Below are 19900 nucleotides of genomic sequence, written 5' to 3'. Positions count from 1 at the left end.
TTAGCTTTGGTTACCATTATTCGTAATGAAAATGGGAGAATAGGGTCTCCTTATTACATTATGAATGCATGCTGAACAATGCTTTTGTGTCCTATCTTTGGAAGCTGTGGTCTCATTGTACTGTGAGTGAGACTTTATATTTAGTGGTGAATATTTTGATATGTATTATGGTGGCCACCATTATTACAGGCTTCTTTGAGCATTGCCTGCACTGGTCCCTACACTGGATGATGTGTGCACTTTAGCGCACAAGCTCAGAAGTTTCTGGGTAAATGTCCATTGGGCTGTGTGTACAACCTACTTGTTGGAGCACAGGGACAGTTCTTTCTGACTGCCACATAGATTGAGCATAGATTGAAACTTGGTGGTTTTGTATTGCTACCCTGTTCGTCCATTACAGAAACCTTTGTCTCTTCAAGACTTCTGCTCCCAGATGTAGTGATGGCTCTTCAGAGCCTAGAAAGACAAGGCACAAATGGTACCATGAGAATATCTGAACCCAGGGCCAGGACAGCTCTGAGTATCAGGAATGTTTTCTGTGCCAGGGACCCTTGGGAGCTTAGCTTTCAGGTGTGTCAGTGCCTTTGCACTGGGTCTATTGTTTTAATTTCCTTCATTGGTGTGTACTTGTTGAGTTCTGTAGTGTCGTGAGGAAGTCTTTGTATGGATGGAGGGTTGGTTACTAACTGTTCCAGTTCCTCCTTTATCACCTGTGCATTTGGCCCTTTCTTCCTATTCTTCTGTGGTTCTGGTCTGCTCAAAAGAGATGGGGCATTGTCTTTTTCACAGGACAGGTCCTTGTGTTTTGGTCCAAGCAATGGTGTGCTGTCCAGGGTCTGGTCTCCTATTGCTTTTGCCAAAGCTCTGCTCCAATACTTTTTTAGAAGTATCTATTAGACCCCACACACTGGTTTATAATGACCACAGATGGCAGTCTTTGGATAGTTTAGGGTGCAGAATGATCTAGAATGTTCCTAGAATGAAATGGTCTTCTCTAGAGCATATAATTCACACAAATGTGTTAGAACTGTGAGGAGGATGCTTTTAGCTTTCAGAAGCTGGTAGACTGAGAGCTCCATGTTTCTTCAGGAGAGACAATATATTGGTGGTGGCTTATCCTCATCCCTCAGAATATGTATATGTGGGACGAATCCAATCCCCCATTTCTCTACGTAAAGAGAAGCCTAGCTGTGGAGGTCAGCTGCCTTGAGGGAAATCTGTTTGCCTAGCAGTTGGTCAGTTGGGTGAAAGAAGCCGCCCTTCTTGCAGTGGTTCTCAAAAATGGGGTCGTCAAGGCTGGTGTTAGACTTGCTGGGGCCTAGAGCCAGAGCCAAAGCCAAAGCCTGAGCACCAGTGCCCATGGCTGAAACCAAAGCCCAAGCCCCCCGCTTGTGATTTAAAGAGCTACGAGGACAATATTCTAATTCATTCCAGTTCTATTACTTAAAGTGCTAAATAAAAGGTAAATCACTGTTCAAGTTCACATGCCACCATAAACTTTGAAAAAAATGCAGATTTTTGGGGGTTGAAATAGATATGAAGTGTATATTTTTGTTTTCATTTATAAGGATTTTAGCTAAAAATTCTTTACTCTGTTTTCTCTGTTGCTGTGCTTTGTTTGCACCAGTGTGAAAACACATTCATTCATAAATAGATTTTAAGACTACAAGGGATCTTTAGATCATTTAGTTTGACAACACCCATATGACACAGGCCACAGAATTTCACTCAGTTACCTCTGCATTGAGGCCAATAACTTGAGTTTGACTAAAGCATCTCTTCCAGAGAGACATCCAGTCTTGATCTGAAGACTCCAATAATGGATAAACCAACACTTCTCTTGGTAGCTTGTTCCAGTGGTTAATCATTTTCACTGTTAAAAATTTGTCTTTCATTTCAAGCCGTTGGCTCTTCTTACACTTTTCTTCATTACATTGAAGAGCCCTTTAGTACCTGATATTTTTTTCCGTGTAAAGGTACTTGCACCATAAGCAAGTCATCTTCCATCTTTTTGATAAACCAGACAATTGAGCTCCTTAAGTCTCTTGCTATAAGGCATTTTCACCAGCCCGTGAATAACTTTTATGGCTCTTTTCTGCACTCTCTCCAATTGTTCAGCATCCTTTTTAAAATATGGATGACATATTATGGACAATGTAGTATTCTAGTATTGGTCTTACCAATGCTGTATACAGGAGTAAAATCACCTTCCTACTCCCCACTCACCTGTTTATATATCCAAGGATCACATAGTCCCTGTTTGCCAAAGTATCATGCTGGAAATTCATATTGAGTTGCTTGTCCACTATAAATCCTAAATCCATTCCAGAGTTGCTGCTTTCCAGGACACAGTCCCCCATTCTGTAGATACAGCCAACAATCTTCTAAACATGCATTAGGCTGTATTTGAATAAAATGTGTTTTTCCAGTCTTGGCTTGTGGCAGTTGAAGGTTTATGACACCTGGAGTATGGGATTGTGTCACTGGTTATCTTGACTAACGGACATTGATGGACCTATCCTCCATGAACTTATGTAATTCTTTTTTGACCCCCGGTTATACTTTTGGCCTTTACAATATCCCATGGCAAGGAGTCCCACAGGTTAACTGTGTGTCATGTGAAGTACTTCCTTATATTTATTTTTAAACCTGCTGCCTATTTCAGTAATAGTTATGCATGCTAATAATTCCAAAATGGAAGTCTGACAAGGGACATCTTCAGAGTAAAAAGCTTTGAGTCTCATCAAACTGATCATATATATATATTTTTTTTTGATCAATAAGGAAAGGTAAGTTAATTTCAAGTTTTTTGAAGTAAAACTTGCTACACATACACCCATCTTTTATTGCCACCTGGTGGCAAGATAGAGCTTCCTTTAGTTTCTCTCCACAAGCATTTAGCTATTAAAAAACATGAACTCTGAAAATGTTCTAACATTAACTTTTTTGAATCAGAAGTTGTTGTCTTTGATCTTAAAACAAATGAAGATAAAACCCTTTTAAATGAGCCCAAATGAAAACTTTTTAATATTAAAATGTATTTTCATTGCTGTTTTTCCTCTTGGGTAACTTGAGCTGATGAAACTGGGGAAGTGTTTTGTTACTTAACCTTTCCTGATAATAACAGGGATGTAAAGTTAAGAATTAAACGAATGAGATACATTAACAAGTTCAGTTTTAGTTAGGGCTTTCTGCTAGTTAATCAACTAGTGCATCAGTCCTGGAGTTTGCAAAGCAGTGGGGCTGCAATGTAATTGTCTTTCATGAAAGATAAATATATAAAACACCTCATCATTATGATGGACTCTCTGCATATTTAGATATGTCGCGGGCTAGCCCAGTGAGCTGCTGGATGGTGTATCAGTTAGATATCTTTGGGGGGGGGGCGGGGGGAAGAAGTACTTTAGATTTTCAAAGACACCTGATAATTACTGAAGAAAGATCCCTCTGGTTCTCGTCAGAAATGGACAACACAGCACCACATCTTTACAAAATTCACCTTGCGATATTGTATCCTGCTGCTCTGTGCAATATAAATCAGGAGTGTAATGGAACCCCCTTTCTGAACCTTTATTGAATATGTACTTGTTGTTTTTTTTTTTTACTTGGGAAGATTGCATCTATGGCTCAGTGACCCTTCAGGCAGACACTGCCCATTAAATAACCTCCTTTGTACAGCTTCAGAATTCCTTTTTCAAGCAGTAGTGCCATTCCATCTGATTTAATCTTACATCCCTCATGTCCAAAGCAAACTTATCTGAAATATATAATCATTAGATACAGGCTGTCACGGAGTCACTGGGGCAATGCTCTAGAACTACACCATACGAAGCCAGTCAGAACTCTGGGGGAGCATGCCACCTCTCTCTGAGCATACTGTCTCCAGGGCAAGAAGCTTACAAAGCTTCGACCTTCCTGGGTCTGACCTTGGAGCATTCAGCATCCCCCTTCCACACCATGTGCTTGCCACAGCAAGTCTGCCCAGGCTGGGCTCCTGGGGAAGCCAGAGGGTCCTGCACCCCAACTCTGCAAACAGACGTGACTCTCAGCCAGCCGGTAAAACAGGTTTATTAGTCGACAGGAATACAGCGTAGAACAGAACTTGTTAGCACAGAAGTCAATGACTTTCAGCCAAGTCCATCTTGTGGGGGAGCCCAGAGCTCTGGTCCTCCCCCTGCACCCCAAGCCAGCCGAGACTGACTCACTTCCAGCTGCCTGGCCCCTGCCCTGGCTGTTGCTACTTCCCCGGCCTTTGTCTCTCTTCCTGGGCCAAGAGTCACCTGGTCGCATTCCCCTCCTGGGTCTAAGGTTATAAAGGGGTGGCCATAGCATCCATGCAGGCAACCCCCACAAAGCCTCACACCCTTATTCTCACCGCCTAGACATTGGTGCAATACACAGAGAAACTGAGGTACACAAAACATTCATGCAAAACAGTAAGGCTCACATACAACATAACAAGGGAAAAGCCCCACTTCATCACACAGGCTCTGCCATAGGTCTGCAGTTGTGGGAAGGAGGCCATTTTATTTAAGGTGGCATTTGTTGCTGCCTCTTTGGCGTGAGTGAGTAAGCTGGTGCCTATGGCATCTGTGGACAGGTCCCAGCATGCGTGAAGTGTAACAGATGTGCGACTATCTGCAGGAGCGGTGACCCTGCTCTTAAGGTACTGGAAAACAGACCAGAAGGGAAAGCGGGCTTATGTGGTGTTAAAAGAATGTGCAGATGGGCCCTGTACAGACAGAATCTGGGGCCTGCAACCAGGACTGCTGTTCATACATGGTGATGGCAGTTGCCTGACAAGATACCAGTTTGGCACAGTACTGAGAAAACCTTGCACTACTGCTGTCTTGACTACTTCTCCCCATCCCCCCCCCCCCAATTTGGTACTTGTTCTTTGAGGATCTGGACAGTAACATTAGTGGCTACAGGGTGTTTTGGCCCACATCAGGTGCAGGCAATAGGGAGCTCGAAATCAAGGTATTACAGGACTTATGTCTGCTCCTTGGAAAATATGACAGGGAATAGCAAAATGTAACTAAACCAATGTGCTTGTTTGTTTCAGAAGCTACACTGAGTATATGCGGTGTCTTGATTTGCAGGCAATCTGTAGTTCATTGGGCCCACGAGAGAGCAGCCAGCACGGCAGCTGGGCCGAAGCAGTTCGCCTCCAATAGTTTGGCAGAAGAGGCATACATTGGGATCAGCTCATGCCACTTCTGCACTCACTGACGAGCAATGTGCACACATCTCACATCCTGGTTATTCACCTCGGTGAGAATGATCTTGGCACCAGTATAGGACTTTACTCAAGGGACAGAATCCAGAGGGACGTTAGCTTAATTGAGCAATCATGGCTGGAGGTGAGGTGAGGTGAGCAATGCTTGCAAGTCAGGTCTGGTGGGGAGCTGCAGACCCAGCCTGCATTGACAGGACTAGAAACAACGTGACTTGAGAGGGTCACCAAGGTATTCCTTGACATGGGGGGAGGGGTGGTCAGCGATACAGCATAGCAACATCTGTTACCACTGACTGGTAGTTTTCACAGATGACAGTGTACATTTGTCAGATGGAGGTGTTGACATATGGCTACAGGATGTAAGGGAATGGACAGGGCAGGAATTGTGATACCGGGCAATGTGGTTGGGTCAGGGGGTGACCAAGCTAGTCATTGGCACCCGCTGTGGCTAGTTTCCAGTGTGGTTAAGAGAATGAAATGAATGGTTCCCAGAGGTAAAAGACCTGGGATTTTGTTGAATGGCCTTGGACACGTGGTAGGATGAGACCTTTGGGCTTCACAGGCTGAGGTCAGATTTTTGTGGCCATCGTGGGCCGAAGTCCCCACCCTGCTGCAACCTCTGTCCCTCTTGGGGCGGGGGGTGCTAGGACTCAGTGCTGATTTCTGGGGGGGAAGGCTGAGTAGAGCCTACCCCAGGTTATGGGTTATATGATGATGAGCCCTATAAACCCTAGCACCAGTTACGGCTTATATAAGGAGCGCTCCAACCCTCAAACTGGAACCAGTTAAATGCCTGGTATGGGAGAATAGGGGTGATGGATGGGTAGCATCCCTCCCTTGTGTTAAAGTTTAATAAGAGTTGCGATCTGCCACTTAATTCCATGCATGTGTCTGTGCTCATTTTGCTGCTGTGTCAACATTGACTACCTTTGTGAGATGCAGTGGACATACCTAGCTCAGCAGTTTCAAGCCTCCTAGACTGATGGATTTATAAGACAATGTATAGGTGGGAATAAAATTGCCCTATTCTTACAGTGCTTAGAAAACAAATCTCTGGTAGTGCTTATTAGCAGCAGAATATCAGCATGTTCGGTGTCATAAACCTCAGAATGGGTGTAGAAATGGGAACGAAGAGGCCAAATAAGAGGGGCAGTTTGGAAACATGTTGTTTTATTTTACCAGTTTGCATCATTTTCTCTCCAATCAATATCTGCTAGAGTAATCTGTTATCAAAGCATTTATGGTTGGGGAGTGTCATGAAGCGATGACTCACCAGTTCAGCACCTCCTGCTGGTCATCTTGGGAATTAGCTTTTTCCAGCTCCGGAGCACCCTCTGCTGGTCAGTGTCTCGCTTGCCTCAGGCCCCGTGTCCCTCCCAGATCCTGGTGCCCCTTTACCTCAGGGTTCTGCCTCCAGCAGTACCCCCTTACTCTGGGTCTCCCCAACCCCCTACCCCCACCTTGCCTCAGTGGCTACTGCCAGTTGTCATCTCACCCCTTCTCACTGGGGCAGACTGTAGTCTATAAATCTCTCATCATCGGCAAGGAGGTTGGACCAGCTGCTTTTGCCTAACCCCAGGCTACACCTCTGTAGCCTCAGTACCTGCTTTGGGCCTTATCCAAGCCTCAGCCTGGGGAGTTGCCAGGCTGGAGCTCCCTAGCTCCTCTTGCCTTTCCGCAGCGCTGCTCTACCTCAGGTACCCAGCTCAGCTCCCAGGCAGCCAGGTGCTTCTCTCACCAGAGCTAGAGAGAGACTGACTTAGCTCCTGGCTCACAGCCCTTTTATAGGGCCAGCTGTGGCCTGTTTGGGGCAAGGCCCTAGCTGCGGCTGCTTCCCCAGTCAGCCTAGCCTTTTCTCTCCCAGAGCGAGGTAGCTGCCCCACTACAGGGAGAATAACCCCATAACTGGTGAAATGTGGTGGAATTCTTTTGAGTCAGTTTTCTATTATTTTTAAAGTGCAGAGTTGGCTTTAAATATGTGTTCGTCTCAAATAGTTAGGTAGCTTTATATTTGTTCTCAGTACAGAGAGAGGTTTTTTATATTTTTGCTTTTTTCCCCTGACTTTTGAATGTATTCTCTCCCTCTCAACATACCTTGACTTCATGAAACAAATGTGTCCAAAAATTAAACATTAGAAAGGGTCAATCTAAAGAAATTATGTATTATCCGATTAATATCCAATATGTCCTCTTTCTGGGGACAATACCTTGAATATGCAAGGAGGACTGGACTTGGAGAGATTTTTCACCTTAGGCTTCTATGATCTTGCTGTTACAGAGAGTAAGGGAGAGCATGAAAGCCATGACAAACAATTTTCTAGTCTGTTTTTTGAACTGAATCATCTTTACTTGCTGACTAGTTCCTGTTTGGCAGTTACTTCTGCAAAGGATTTAAAGAATTGTTTTCTAATTTTAATGGTTTTTGCTATGTCATTAATGTACATCTTTGTCAAGATTACATTCGATTCTGCTTTTATGGAGACACTCGTGGAAGCAGTCTGTTTGCTTTGCTGCCAAACGTAGTCAAAGGACTGGAGGGAAGGTTCATAAACAAAACACCACTTGTTCAATGCAATTTTTATTCTGTAGACCTATTTAGTCTATAACAGTTCAAACACACCACACGTTACATACTTCATTTAAGCACATTTCTTTAGAATTGGAGGGAGCACACGTGTTCCTAGTTCAAGTCTCATGGCAACAATTACTAACCTAGTTAAGCACACTACATTTCATCCAAGTTGCAGTATAGTAATTGCAGAGGTTTTAAATTTTGCAGATTGGGGTGCTATGTTACTAAGAGTCAAGCAGAACAAAGGGAAGCTTCTTTTAGCATCACCTGTGTCAGTGACCCAATGGAGTAAGCCAGCTGTACACTCAGTGCTAATTCTTTCAATTTTGAAATCTTTTCCTGGAAAAAATCTGATGAACCACAGTAACAGCTACTCTGAAATAATTGTAGATAAGTTTGCACAATTTCCTTTGTATCAAGGAATTCATGCAGAACTCTGTCAAAATAAGGGCCAGCCATCAGCTTATTTTCATCCTTAAAGGACAACCCTCCATTTTTTGGGACCAAATACTTTACAAGTTTGAAGAACTTACAAATCTGATTGATCAGCTGTGATACTCTTTACTCACTATTGTGGATCATATACTTGCTCTCTTTTTGTTTGTTCTGTTAGTAGTTAACTATTTTGCATATATGAAATAAATTCACTTGTTCTTGTACAGCCAGTTCTAAAAAAGAATACAAGTTATATTGAATTCTTTAAATTGTTAAAGGCAAACCAGAAGGTTTTAGCTAGATGATCAACAAACAAAAAAATTTGCTGTGGAATTATGTTGCAGCATTTTTATACACTTTAGATTAGGGAATTAATTTCATTTTCCCCTATCTTTGGGATAGTGGGCTTCTTGGATCTTCACATCCCCCTTCCCTCCCAACATACACACTTTCAAATCAGAGGGATTGCAAAAGTTTAGGGGGAAGGTTTTTTTCTTTTGTTTTTCAGTCAGTTAAATAATACCATTGATGCATAAGTGGCTATTTTCTCATTTCATTTCTTTGTACAGCTGAGCCAATAACATTTATTAGTGAAAAAATGACTCAGAAGATTCAAGAAACAGACTTTAGTACTGATACATGTTGTGTTCCAGTAATCATAGTTCTCAGTCCAGCTACTATAGTCTCAATTGCTCTGTATTTGAGTCCCTAGCAAGTTTTTGTTTTTGTTATTTTTCAACAATCTGCTCCTTATTCTGTTAAATTGTATTTATTCAAACCCTTCTTTATGCTGTTATTCCAGAAGATCAGGTGCCACAGATAAAAGTAATGAATTGCATTCAATAAACTTGTTTGTTTTGTTTTTAAGCAAACCTTTCCATTCTGGGCTATCTTCATCTGTAGGAAGTCTGCCTACACTATTTGGTCACCCACCTAACTTTTTCCTTGTGATCCTCAGTGACTTCAACATGCTTTTCTAGAGAACTGTCTAGAGAACACAAAGGATGTGTCTTGTAATCTTCTAAATCTTTTGTGATACGTAAAGATACTATTGATGTTTGTTACAGAATATGCCGAGTTCCTACACTGCAAAGGGAGGAAGTTTACAGATTTTGATGAAGTTCGTCAAGAAATTGAAGCAGAAACAGACAGAGTGACGGGACTGAATAAAGGCATTTCTTCAATTCCTATTAATTTAAGAGTGTATTCCCCACATGGTAGGTAAAGTCATTCTACTCTGTATTTATGTAACTAATATTATATATTCTGTTTGTTCTCATTGCTTGACTAAAAAAATTCCAGAGAGACACTATTGCTAAAATTGACTTAGAGTGAAAATTTTGAGGATGTATAATTCATGTAACAGTATATGATCTGAAAAGGCTTCCTTCTGTTTGATTACTCCCTTTCGTGAACTTTGAACCCTGTCTATGTGAAGAAAGTGACGTAGTGTAGACAATAGATTGTCATCAACTGGTATAGAAAATGGTTAACAGTGTAGAGAGGACTAAACCATTTTTTTTAAATCCTTACTGAAGAAAACTGGACTTTTAGATGATCATCATATGCAACCCAATTTTCAGAAAGGCTAACTTGGACATGAAGCCACATCCGCAGACACACTGAAATTTCCACTATAGCATGAAAGTTATATCCTGTAATGGTATTACAAACTGCATGAGGTAGATGCATATCCTAAGGCAATACACAAATAAGTTTTTATAAAGGTTTTGAGTAATCTGATGAAACTGCTTCAGTTTCAACTAATTCTTAATTAGTTAAATGTCACATATATAGACATACTAGAATATAAGGAGTTGGTGAAAGCTGACAACTTTACCTATGTTGCTTTTGGGATATGCATCGCTCCTTTAGTATTTCAGAATAACTAGTGAAAAAATATTGTTGTATTTCTTCTCCATTAATCTAGATAGGTCGGTTTTATATGAGATGAAGAAGTGCAAAATTGAGTCTGCATTTTTAAAATAATAATCATAATAATCATGATATGAGCCATATGATCTCCAGATAAACTCTCACCTACCTTTAACAGTATTTTGTATTTTTTAACTTCGATGTCCCAAGACAATGCCTTTGATCTACTCAAGTTTTGATAAACTTAGGCGCCAGAGAAACTTGTTGTTACAGCAGATACTACTCTTGTTTTAATATTCTCTTCAGTGGCGGTGTGTCAGGCTCCTCTATGTGGCATAGTTACCACCAATACAGACCATATAGCATTTACTCATGTGTCAGGTAGCTGGCAACCAATGTGGAGAAAATAGGATTCCCCAGTTGTTTTCTCTCTTGGACATTAAAACAACTTATGCTGTTGGCTGAGGTACCATCTTTTCTGTCTGCATCAATCCATATCATCTTGATCATGAACTGAAGAGCAAAATAATAGAAGTAGGGGAGGATAAGAAGAAGGTGCTTTATCGATCTTTTCAGTCTTCCATAGTGGGTCCATTCTGTACTTGTGGTGCTAGACCTTGCTTCAGTCTTGTGTGGGCCTGCTACAGCTGTGGGAGCAGGGCTCAACTGGGTTACCATGATTCATAGCTCCCCAGTGGAACAAGCTGACGCTCAGATTCCTCTTCTAGATATCCAAAGAAAGTTGGCTGTTACCACCCAAGAAAGAGATCTTGGAGTCACTGTGGATAGTTCTTTGAAAACTTCTGCTAAATGTGCTGCAGCAGTCAAATAGGCTAACAGTATTTTAGAAAGTGTTAGGACAGGGTCCCCAACGCGGGCCAGTTGTGTGCACCCACAGGACACCGCGCCGCCGAAATGCCGCCGCCGAGCGTGGCCGCCAGAGAACCGCCTGCTGAAATGCTGCTGAGAAGCGTTGCCGCTTCTCGGTGGCATTTCAGCAGCGGGGTGTCTGGCGCCCGCCATAGTCTTCTGGGAATAGGAATATGCTATTCCCACAGAAAGGTTGGGGACCACTGTGTTAGGAAATGGATAGAAAATAGGATAGAGGATATCATAGTGCCACTGTATAAATAGATGGTGTGCCTAGGCCTTGAATATTGTGTCCAGTTCTGGTAGTCCAGTCTCAAAAAGGATATAGTGGAACTGGAAAAGCTTCAGAGAAGGGCAACAAAGATGATCATAGATTGGAACAGCTTCCATATGTGGAGAGACTAAAAAGATTAGGGCTGTTCATCTTAGAAAAGAGACAACTTGGATTCACCAAGGGCAAGTCATGCCTGACCAACCTGATTGCCTTCTATGATGAGATAACTGGCTCTGGGGATATGGGGAAAGCAGAGGACGTGATATATCTTGACTTCAGTAAAGCTTTTGATACGGTCTCCCACAGTATTCTTGCCAGCAAGTTAAAGAAGTATGGGCTGGATGAGTGGACTATAAGGTGGATAGAAAGCTGGCTCAACGGGTAGTGAACAACTGCTTGATGTCTAGTTGGCAGCTGGTATCAACTGGAGTGCCCCAGGGTCGGTCCTGGGGCCAGTTTTGTTCAACATCTTTATTAATGATCTGGATGATGGGATAGATGACACTAAGCTGGGGGGAGAGGTAGATACACTGGAGGGTAGGGATAGGGTCCTGAGTGACCGAGACAAATTGGAGGATTGGGCCAAAAGAAATCTGATGAGGTTCAACAAGGACAAGTGCAGAGTCCTGCACTTAGGACAGAAGAATCCCATGCACTGCTACAGGCTGGGGACCGACTGGCTAAGCAGCAGTTCTGCAGGAAGGACCTGGGGATTACAGTGGAGGAGAAGCTGGATATGAGTCAGCAGTGTGCCCTTGTTGCCAAGAGGGCTAAAGGCATATTGGGCTGCATTAGTAGGAGCATTGCCAGTAGATTGAGGGAAGTGATTATTCCCCTCTATTTGGCACTGTTGAGGCCACATCTGGAGTATTGCATCCAGTTTTGGGCCCCCTCGCTACAGAACGGATGTGGACAAATTGGAGAGAGTCCAGCAGAGGGCAATGAAAATGATCAGGGGGCTGGGACACATGCTTTACAAGGAGAGGCTGAGGGAACTGTGTTTGTTTAGTCTGCAGAAGAGAAAAGTGAGAGGGGATTTGATAGCAACCTTCAACTACCTTAAGGGGGGGTTCCAAAGAGGATGGAGCTTGGCTGTTCTCGGTGGTGGCAGATGACAGAACAAGGAGCAGTGGTCTCAAATTGCAGTGGGAGAGGTCTAGGTCTGTTTTACTAGGAGGGTGGTGAAGCACTGGAATGGGATACCTAGAGAGGTGGTGGAATCTCCATCCTTCGAGGTTTTTAAGTCATAGCTTGGCAAAGCCTTGACTGGGATGATTTAGTTGTTGTTGGTCCTGCTTTAAGCAGGGGGTTGGACTAGATGATCTCCTGAGGTCTCTTCCAACCCTAATCTTCTATGATTCTATGAACTGGGTGGGATGTGAGAGAAGTCTATAAAATCATGAATGATGTGTAAACAGTAAATAAAGAAGTGTTTTATACTTTCACCCAATACAAAAACTGGATGTCACTGAATGAAATTAATAGGCAGCAGGTTTAATACTCACAAGAGGAAGTAATTTTTCACACAGCTAACCTGTGGAACTCATTGCCATGGGATGCTGTGATGGCCAAAAGTATAACTGGATTAAAAAAACAACTGGATAAGTACGTGGAGGATAAATCAATCAATGGCTACTAGCCAAGATGATTAGGGATGCAACCCCATGCTCTGGGTGACTCTCTAAACCTCTGACTACCAGAAGCCAGGAGTGCAAAATGGGTGGATCACTCTGTAATCACCCTGTTCTGGGTGTGCCCCCTGAAACTCTGGTATGGCACTGTTGGGCAAGATGGACCCTGGTCTGACCGAGTATGGTAGCTCTTGTGTTCTTATGGGATCTCCTGCCTGGAGTTTTTTTGTCTTTCCAGTGGGGTAATCCTTGGTAATCCAGTGGGCCAACTCCCCATCCCCATTTTCTGGCTCCCAGCAGCTGGTGAGTTCACTGTCTCCAAGTTGATCTTATGGGAGGGGTGTGTGGTAGGATCAAAATATGAGTATGCCTTCTTTCTTTTTTTTTTTCTGCCCCACACACATCTTCTGTGGTGATTTCCTGCACCTGTGAGTGGTCAGATTAGCTATGAGAAAATTCCAGCTCCTGCAAATATTGTGGCATTGATGCATGCTCATCTGGTTGGGCCACACTGTAGTGGTTTCTTACCAGAACCTTTGTGGGGACAGAAGAGAAATGTATTGGCCTTCCTTAAGGTACTCTCACTTATGTTCAAATGAGCTGAGGAAAAACCCAGGATCTTTAAAAGCTCTGCTTGTTTCAGACTTACTCTTCCTTTAGGCATACTGATTAAGCTGGGCTAAAATATACCTGGGAGAATGGGACATCACAAAAGTGTTTGAGTGACTCGCTTCCAAGACATGACTGTCAGTAAAACCTGTCCACTCCCATCTCTAATCCTCTGCTTTGCAGGAACGGATGTCTAAAAATCTTGTCTTAAGCTCTTTTATTTTTGCAGTCTTCTGGATTTGGGAAACAGCCTGTGCCATCTCATCTCTGCTCCTAAAATGGGTAGTCATAAAGAAAAAGAGATAGACATGGATGCTTCTTGATCCTAACTGCCCAAATGTTGAGAAACATTCCGCACTTCTCATACAGTTGGGAGCAGGGCTGGATTAAGACCTTTAGAGGCCCTAAGCACTGAAAAAGATTATGGTGCCCCCCCATATGTAATTCAAAATAAAAACAATACTATACCGTAAAATAAAATTTTATTTTTTTGAAATGACACAAAACTTACACGTATGCTGAAATTAAAATGGCTTCTTTCTAGATTTTCTGATTGCAAAATTCTGGATAAGTTCATTGAAGCTGACTCGACGAAGCATGTCTGCTTCCATACACAATAGGGAAAGTGAATCAAGTCTGTCCTGACACATTGTTCCCTGCGGGTTTTTATTCTTTTCAGCTGAGAGAAAGAACATTCTGCGGAGCAGTTCGTAATCATCAGTGTTAGAAAAATACGTAGTGCAAGCTCTATGTTTGGAAATATGCCTTGTATTCCATCTTTCAGTATTGTGTCATGAAGAGCAATGTGACTGAATTTCATTTTTCCTGTTTCATTAAACTTTATGCACATGTAACAGTGGAACTGCCGTACTTCTCCACAGAGATTCATGTTCAAGTCAACAGGGTATGAATCAACTAGCTTTTGGGAACCTTGTGAATATTGTTCATCAGATAAATCCATGTCATTTAGAAAAGAAAATCTACTTGATACTTCTTTGTACACTTCACCTCTCCTCTTCATATGAGCTTCAAGTGTATCAGTTATAGCGTAGTAAGTAGATACGCAAAATTTGTCTCTAGGATTCAGTGCTGTTTCTGTTGCACTGCTATCATTTGCTTGTTTTTTCCTGATTTGCTTGTGGGACTGGGCTTCTTTGTCGTTAGTATCAGGCAAGATATCTTTTGATATGTCTTCAGATCTTTGGAAATCATTCCTCAAAGTGTGTAAGTGGTCTGCTAATGGTTGACAGAGGTCTGCACATGTTTTCAAATCCAATTCTTTTTCTTGGAGAGCTTGACTTGTGTGGTAAAAGTGTTGCAAAATTTCATTCCACATGGTCAACATGAATACAAACTCTAGTTCTTGCATTTTGTTTGCAATGTTTTCTGCCTCTCATATAGTTTCTCCCGTTTGTGTTTGGTCTTCAACTATACTTCCTAATGCATCCACAATCTTTGAGTAGGACTCTAGAATTGCACTTGTTGCCACTGCATGTGCCTCCCAGCGAGTATTGGAAGGAGATTTCAACACACAATCATTGCCTAAATGTGTTTTAAGAACTGCCCATCAGTATGTTGAGGCAGAGAAAAATGTATAAAGTAACTGGACTGTTGAGAAAAAACTTACTGCCACCGGACAACAATCAACAGCACTGCGGCCAACAAGATTGAGAGTGTGCAGCATGTGGTATGAATATGGCATATTTGTTCTGTTCTAAAAGCTTCTTCTGCATTCCTTGATAACTCCCTGACATGTTGGCAGCTTGTCATAAGAGTTGTTGGATCATATTAAAGAAGTTCTGTATTAAAATCACAAATGAGTTTGATTCCCCATAGTTTAAATTCAGGGTATTACTAATTAAGAAGTCTCTTGGATTTTGGTACTGTTTCTCTCCCTCTATGTGTGAAACTTGCAAGCTGCTACTTGCGTTAGTACATTCCAAGACAGAGTCTGAATTCACAGAGAGAGAAACTCAAAGCAATACTCTAACAACAGAAACAGCACCCAGAGACTCCCCGCCCTTTTGTTGTATTAACAATTGTGATTAAAATAGAGATAGAGGATGTATGTGGATGGATGCTTGGTGTGGATAATAACTGAATGATCAGGGAGGTGCCAGCCTAAGAATCCAGTATCCATCGGCTGAAGAAGGCGTCAAGTGGAAATAACCAGAGGACCCACGGAGGGCAGACTGGAATCCACCCAACAGCCTCAAGAATGGGAGAACCAAAGAACAAGATAACATCTGACAGCACGGAGCCCTCAGGAATGTGCCATCTGCTGATTGATTCAGCAACAGCATGATGAAGCAATTCCCATAGACTGGCATAGGAGGAAATTCCTATAAAAATGGACTCTACGAAGTGAGAACTTCGGGTTCTGATTCTGCAAATCAACTTCCAGGAGCGTCAGATGAGCATCTGACAAGGCCCTCTCCCTCCTCATGTCCAGGCCACCTGGCCAGTGGCTTGGCATGAGTAACTCTAAGGCTGGTAACTATGATAACAACCTTGCAGAACCTCTGTGTGTGTGTGTGTGTGTATGAATGAATGTGTGAATAAATATGAGATTGAATGGAATGTTATAGCTATAACTAACTGCTTACTATGATTCTTTCTGTATTCACAATAAATGTGGTATTTTGCCTTTTCTCCTTTAATAAGATCCTGCTGGTTTTTATTTTATTGGTACAACAGATTGACCTCTGCACTTCGAGAAATCTGTTTTGCAAACTTGGCACAGATAGTGCAGTACTGGTTTTTGCCATTTCTTCACCAGTGTGGCTTTTCAAATTGAGGAATGTTTATAAATTGTTGAACTGGTTTTCCATCTGTGGGAGACACATATCTTAGTACAATACTCAGTTGATCAATATGTGAAAGATCAGGTGTAGAGTCTACAGATAAACTGAAGTACCCAGCATTACTTATTTCATCCACAATAGCTGAACAAACTTTGTCACTCATTAGACCAATGAGTTCATCACATATTATCTTGGACAAGTATGATGGGTTACTTTTGCCAGCATTCCCATATTTTGAGATATGGCCTGCTAAAAATTGGTCAGACTGAGCCACAAGCTCCAACGGTCCCAAGAAATTTCCATTCTGCAATGATCCATATGTGTCATTTGATCCCAAGAAAGGCAGACCATGTTCAGCTAATGTTTGAATAACAGCTATAACATGCTGCAAGACATGTTGCCAGTATTCATGCTCCCCTTTAATTTGTTCTTCCAATTTTTGTCAATCCAAAGCCCTGTCTTTGATTTAAATATATCAACATTGAAACTCTGTGAGTATTGCTATTTTCATTTAACAGTATTCCGCCAGTTACTAAATCCATCTGCAGCAAACGTTGAAGATTTATACGCAAAAAGTCTGCAAACAGAACAGTACACAAACCCTGTTGATGGTGAATACAGTAGCCATTTTCAAGTGTATTTCTCACCATTTGCTTTCATGCCAAAAATAGTTTTTGTGGATAATATCTTGTTTGTTTGCCACTGGTAAAAGTCCAGCGTGATTTCTCAAATGGCCCAGTGTGGTGTTGACCGTCATATGGTCCACAATCTATCCAGTAAGCTACATCATCAGTACTGAAATCAACCCACATACCAGGATCTTTTCTCCTATTATTTACAGCATGAGCAGGTTCAGTCTCTGACACATCCACACTTTCTAGAACAATGTCTGTTTTACCACCAGGAGTAGGATGATCAGTTACAGTCTCTGACACATCCACAGGTTCTGGAATGTTTGTTTCACCAGTAGAAGAAGGGTCAGTCTCTGAAACACCTCCAGGTTTTGGAACGATGTCTGTGCTACTGAGAGAAGATGTTGCTTCTGATGGATTCGCTTTGAAAAATGATGTCAGCTTTGGAAGATTTTGGAAAATTTCACTAATTTTTTGTTTCTTTTGTTCCGCCAATTTACATTTCTGTGCTCCACTTAGTTGGTTAGGTTTCATCCTGCCCCTTATCTCAGTTATCTGAACTTTAAAAAAAAAACAAAACCAAATTACACAACGTATACTATTTTTATGTGTGTATGTATATAAAGAGGAAAAAAAAATCAAGTACATGTAACTCAGAAGAATATATCAATAATAAAACAAATTTATTGCAGTATATGACAGGATCTGATTTCCTTGCATTATTTCGATCTACGTTAGTAGGACACCCCCCTGGTTTAGGTGGGGATAAGTAATAAAAAGAGAACAGAAAAATGGGGGAAGAGTGTGTAGTGGAGTGTAAGGAAGTCTAACAAAGTTCTGATTTTTCCCATGATGACTACTTCGATGCTTTTTTTGAAATATCAAATATCAAATTTTTTCCAAAAAAAATCTATATATTTTTTTTTGGTGCCCCCTGCTTTGGTGGTGCCCTAAGCATGTGCTTAGTCTGCCTATTGGGTAATCCAGCCCTGGCTGGGAGTGCATGTTGATGTTGGTTAGTGCTTTTGCCATTTATCTGAAAAAGGAAGTGGAAGTTAGAGGCATGACAGGCAGCTGAGCCCGCTGGGTAGGGACAAGAAGTTCTGTCTGTCGCTATGTAATTTGTAGGTTGTGACAAGCAGTTCCATTCTGGAACAAAACCGAACTTTGTAATGTTGAACTCTTCTGTGACATGGAATTGCCAGTCTTGGCACAGCTCTAGTTGTGTGTGCTTACAAAATAATGTTCAAAAGCCTTTGAAAATTGATACATCTATTCTAACTATGGCTCCCCACCAGAACTTCAGACTTGGATCATCTTTTTATTCTCTTTAGGGATGTAAAGTGTTAACAACATACCTTTTGGTCTTATGCCCTTTCTCTTTAGTGCTAAGCCTGACTCTTGTTGATTTGCCTGGAATCACTAAAGTGCCAGTAGGGGATCAACCTTCAGATATAGAGCAACAGATCAGAGACATGATTATGCAGTTCATTTCTCGTGAAAACTGTCTGATCCTGGCTGTGACTCCAGCCAACACTGATCTTGCCAACTCAGATGCATTGAAGTTAGCTAAAGAAGTAGACCCTCAAGGTAAGTGTGAACAGATGTAAACCTTTCCCGCTTTCAGATACCATTGATGAAAATATACCTTGTAGTTTACTGTGGTGGATCATGCATTTAACAGTGCAAGAAAACTCATTACTCATAACTAAAAATTTTATACTGATTTCAACATCAGAAGAAGAATAGGAATTCTGCTCATGCAGCATAATTCAGTAAATTGTACTATCAACTGAGGTCTAAAAGTAACCAGTGTATGGTAATTGAGTGAAGTATGAAATATACCTAATTGGAAATTTTTGTGACAGGGCCTCTGTCAGCCGAGGAGTCTGTATCGCATCTTGCACCATGGGCCCTTGATGCTGACTGGGGTGCCTGGGTGCTACTGTACTATAAATGTTAGAATGATGTTTGTTTTCTTGGCATGCCTTGCTGACTGATATGACTATGTAATAAATCAACACATACAGCAAGAGTAAATGCAATTTGTCTTGGCAATGTAATAACATAGTGGTTCTCATCCAGGGGTATGAACCAGTTCAACAAGGGGGTACATTGACTTCTCTAGAGTTATACAACAGGCTACATAAAAAACACTAGTGAAGTCTGTACAAATTAAATTTCATACAGACAATGACTTGTTTATATTGCTCTATATACTACACACTGAAATGTAAGTACAATATTTATATTGCAATAGATTTTAGAATTATATGGTAAAATGAGAATGTAAGCAGTTTTTCAGTGCTGTGACACTTTTTTGTATTTTTATGTCTGACTTTGTAAGCAAGTAGTTTTTAAATGAGGTGAAACTTGGGGGTATGCCAGAGAAATCAAACCCCTGAAAAAATGAGGAGTCCTTATGGCACCTTAGAGACTAACAAATTTATCTGGGCATAAGCTTTCGTGGGCTAGAACCCACTTCATCAGATGTGAGTAACAGTAGGGGGAAATTAGGTTTAGCTTTTGTAATGACCGTTCTTTATAGACTGGGAGTGGTTGGGTCATTACAAAACCTGAACTTAATTTCCCCCTACTGTTACTCACACCTTCTCGTCAACTGTCTGAAATGGGCCACTCTCATTACCACTTCAAAAGTTATTTTCCCTCCCTTGGTATCCTGCTGTCAATTGAATTATATCGTTAGACTGACCTCACACTTAGTAACGCAAATCACATCTTTTCATGTATTTGTACCTGCTCCTGTATTTTCCACTCCATGCAGCTGATGAAGTGAGTTCTAGCCCACAAAAGCTTATGCCCAAATAAATTTGTTAGTCTCTAAGGACACCTTGTTGTTTTTGCTGATACAGGCTAACACGGCTACAACTCTGAAACCCCTGAAAGGGATACAGTAGTCTGGAAAGGTTGAGATCCACTGTAATATAACAGGTTTCAG

General features: G+C 41.6%; 1 protein-coding gene across 1 annotated transcript in view; it reads left to right on the top strand.

Moving 5' to 3' along the window:
• Positions 1–19900, top strand: part of LOC144269550 (dynamin-3-like) — a 125007-nt gene that overhangs the window by 45093 nt on the left and 60014 nt on the right. Inside the window, exons 4-5 of the mRNA XM_077825337.1 lie at positions 9314–9463; positions 18328–18531. Of these exons, the coding sequence (XP_077681463.1) occupies positions 9314–9463; positions 18328–18531 (354 nt within the window). The remainder of the gene's footprint in view (positions 1–9313; positions 9464–18327; positions 18532–19900) is intronic.

This window comes from Eretmochelys imbricata, chromosome 8 (genome assembly GCF_965152235.1).
Source record: "Eretmochelys imbricata isolate rEreImb1 chromosome 8, rEreImb1.hap1, whole genome shotgun sequence".
Lineage (NCBI taxonomy): Eukaryota > Metazoa > Chordata > Testudines > Cheloniidae > Eretmochelys > Eretmochelys imbricata.
This window is presented reverse-complemented; position numbering and strand designations above follow the sequence as displayed.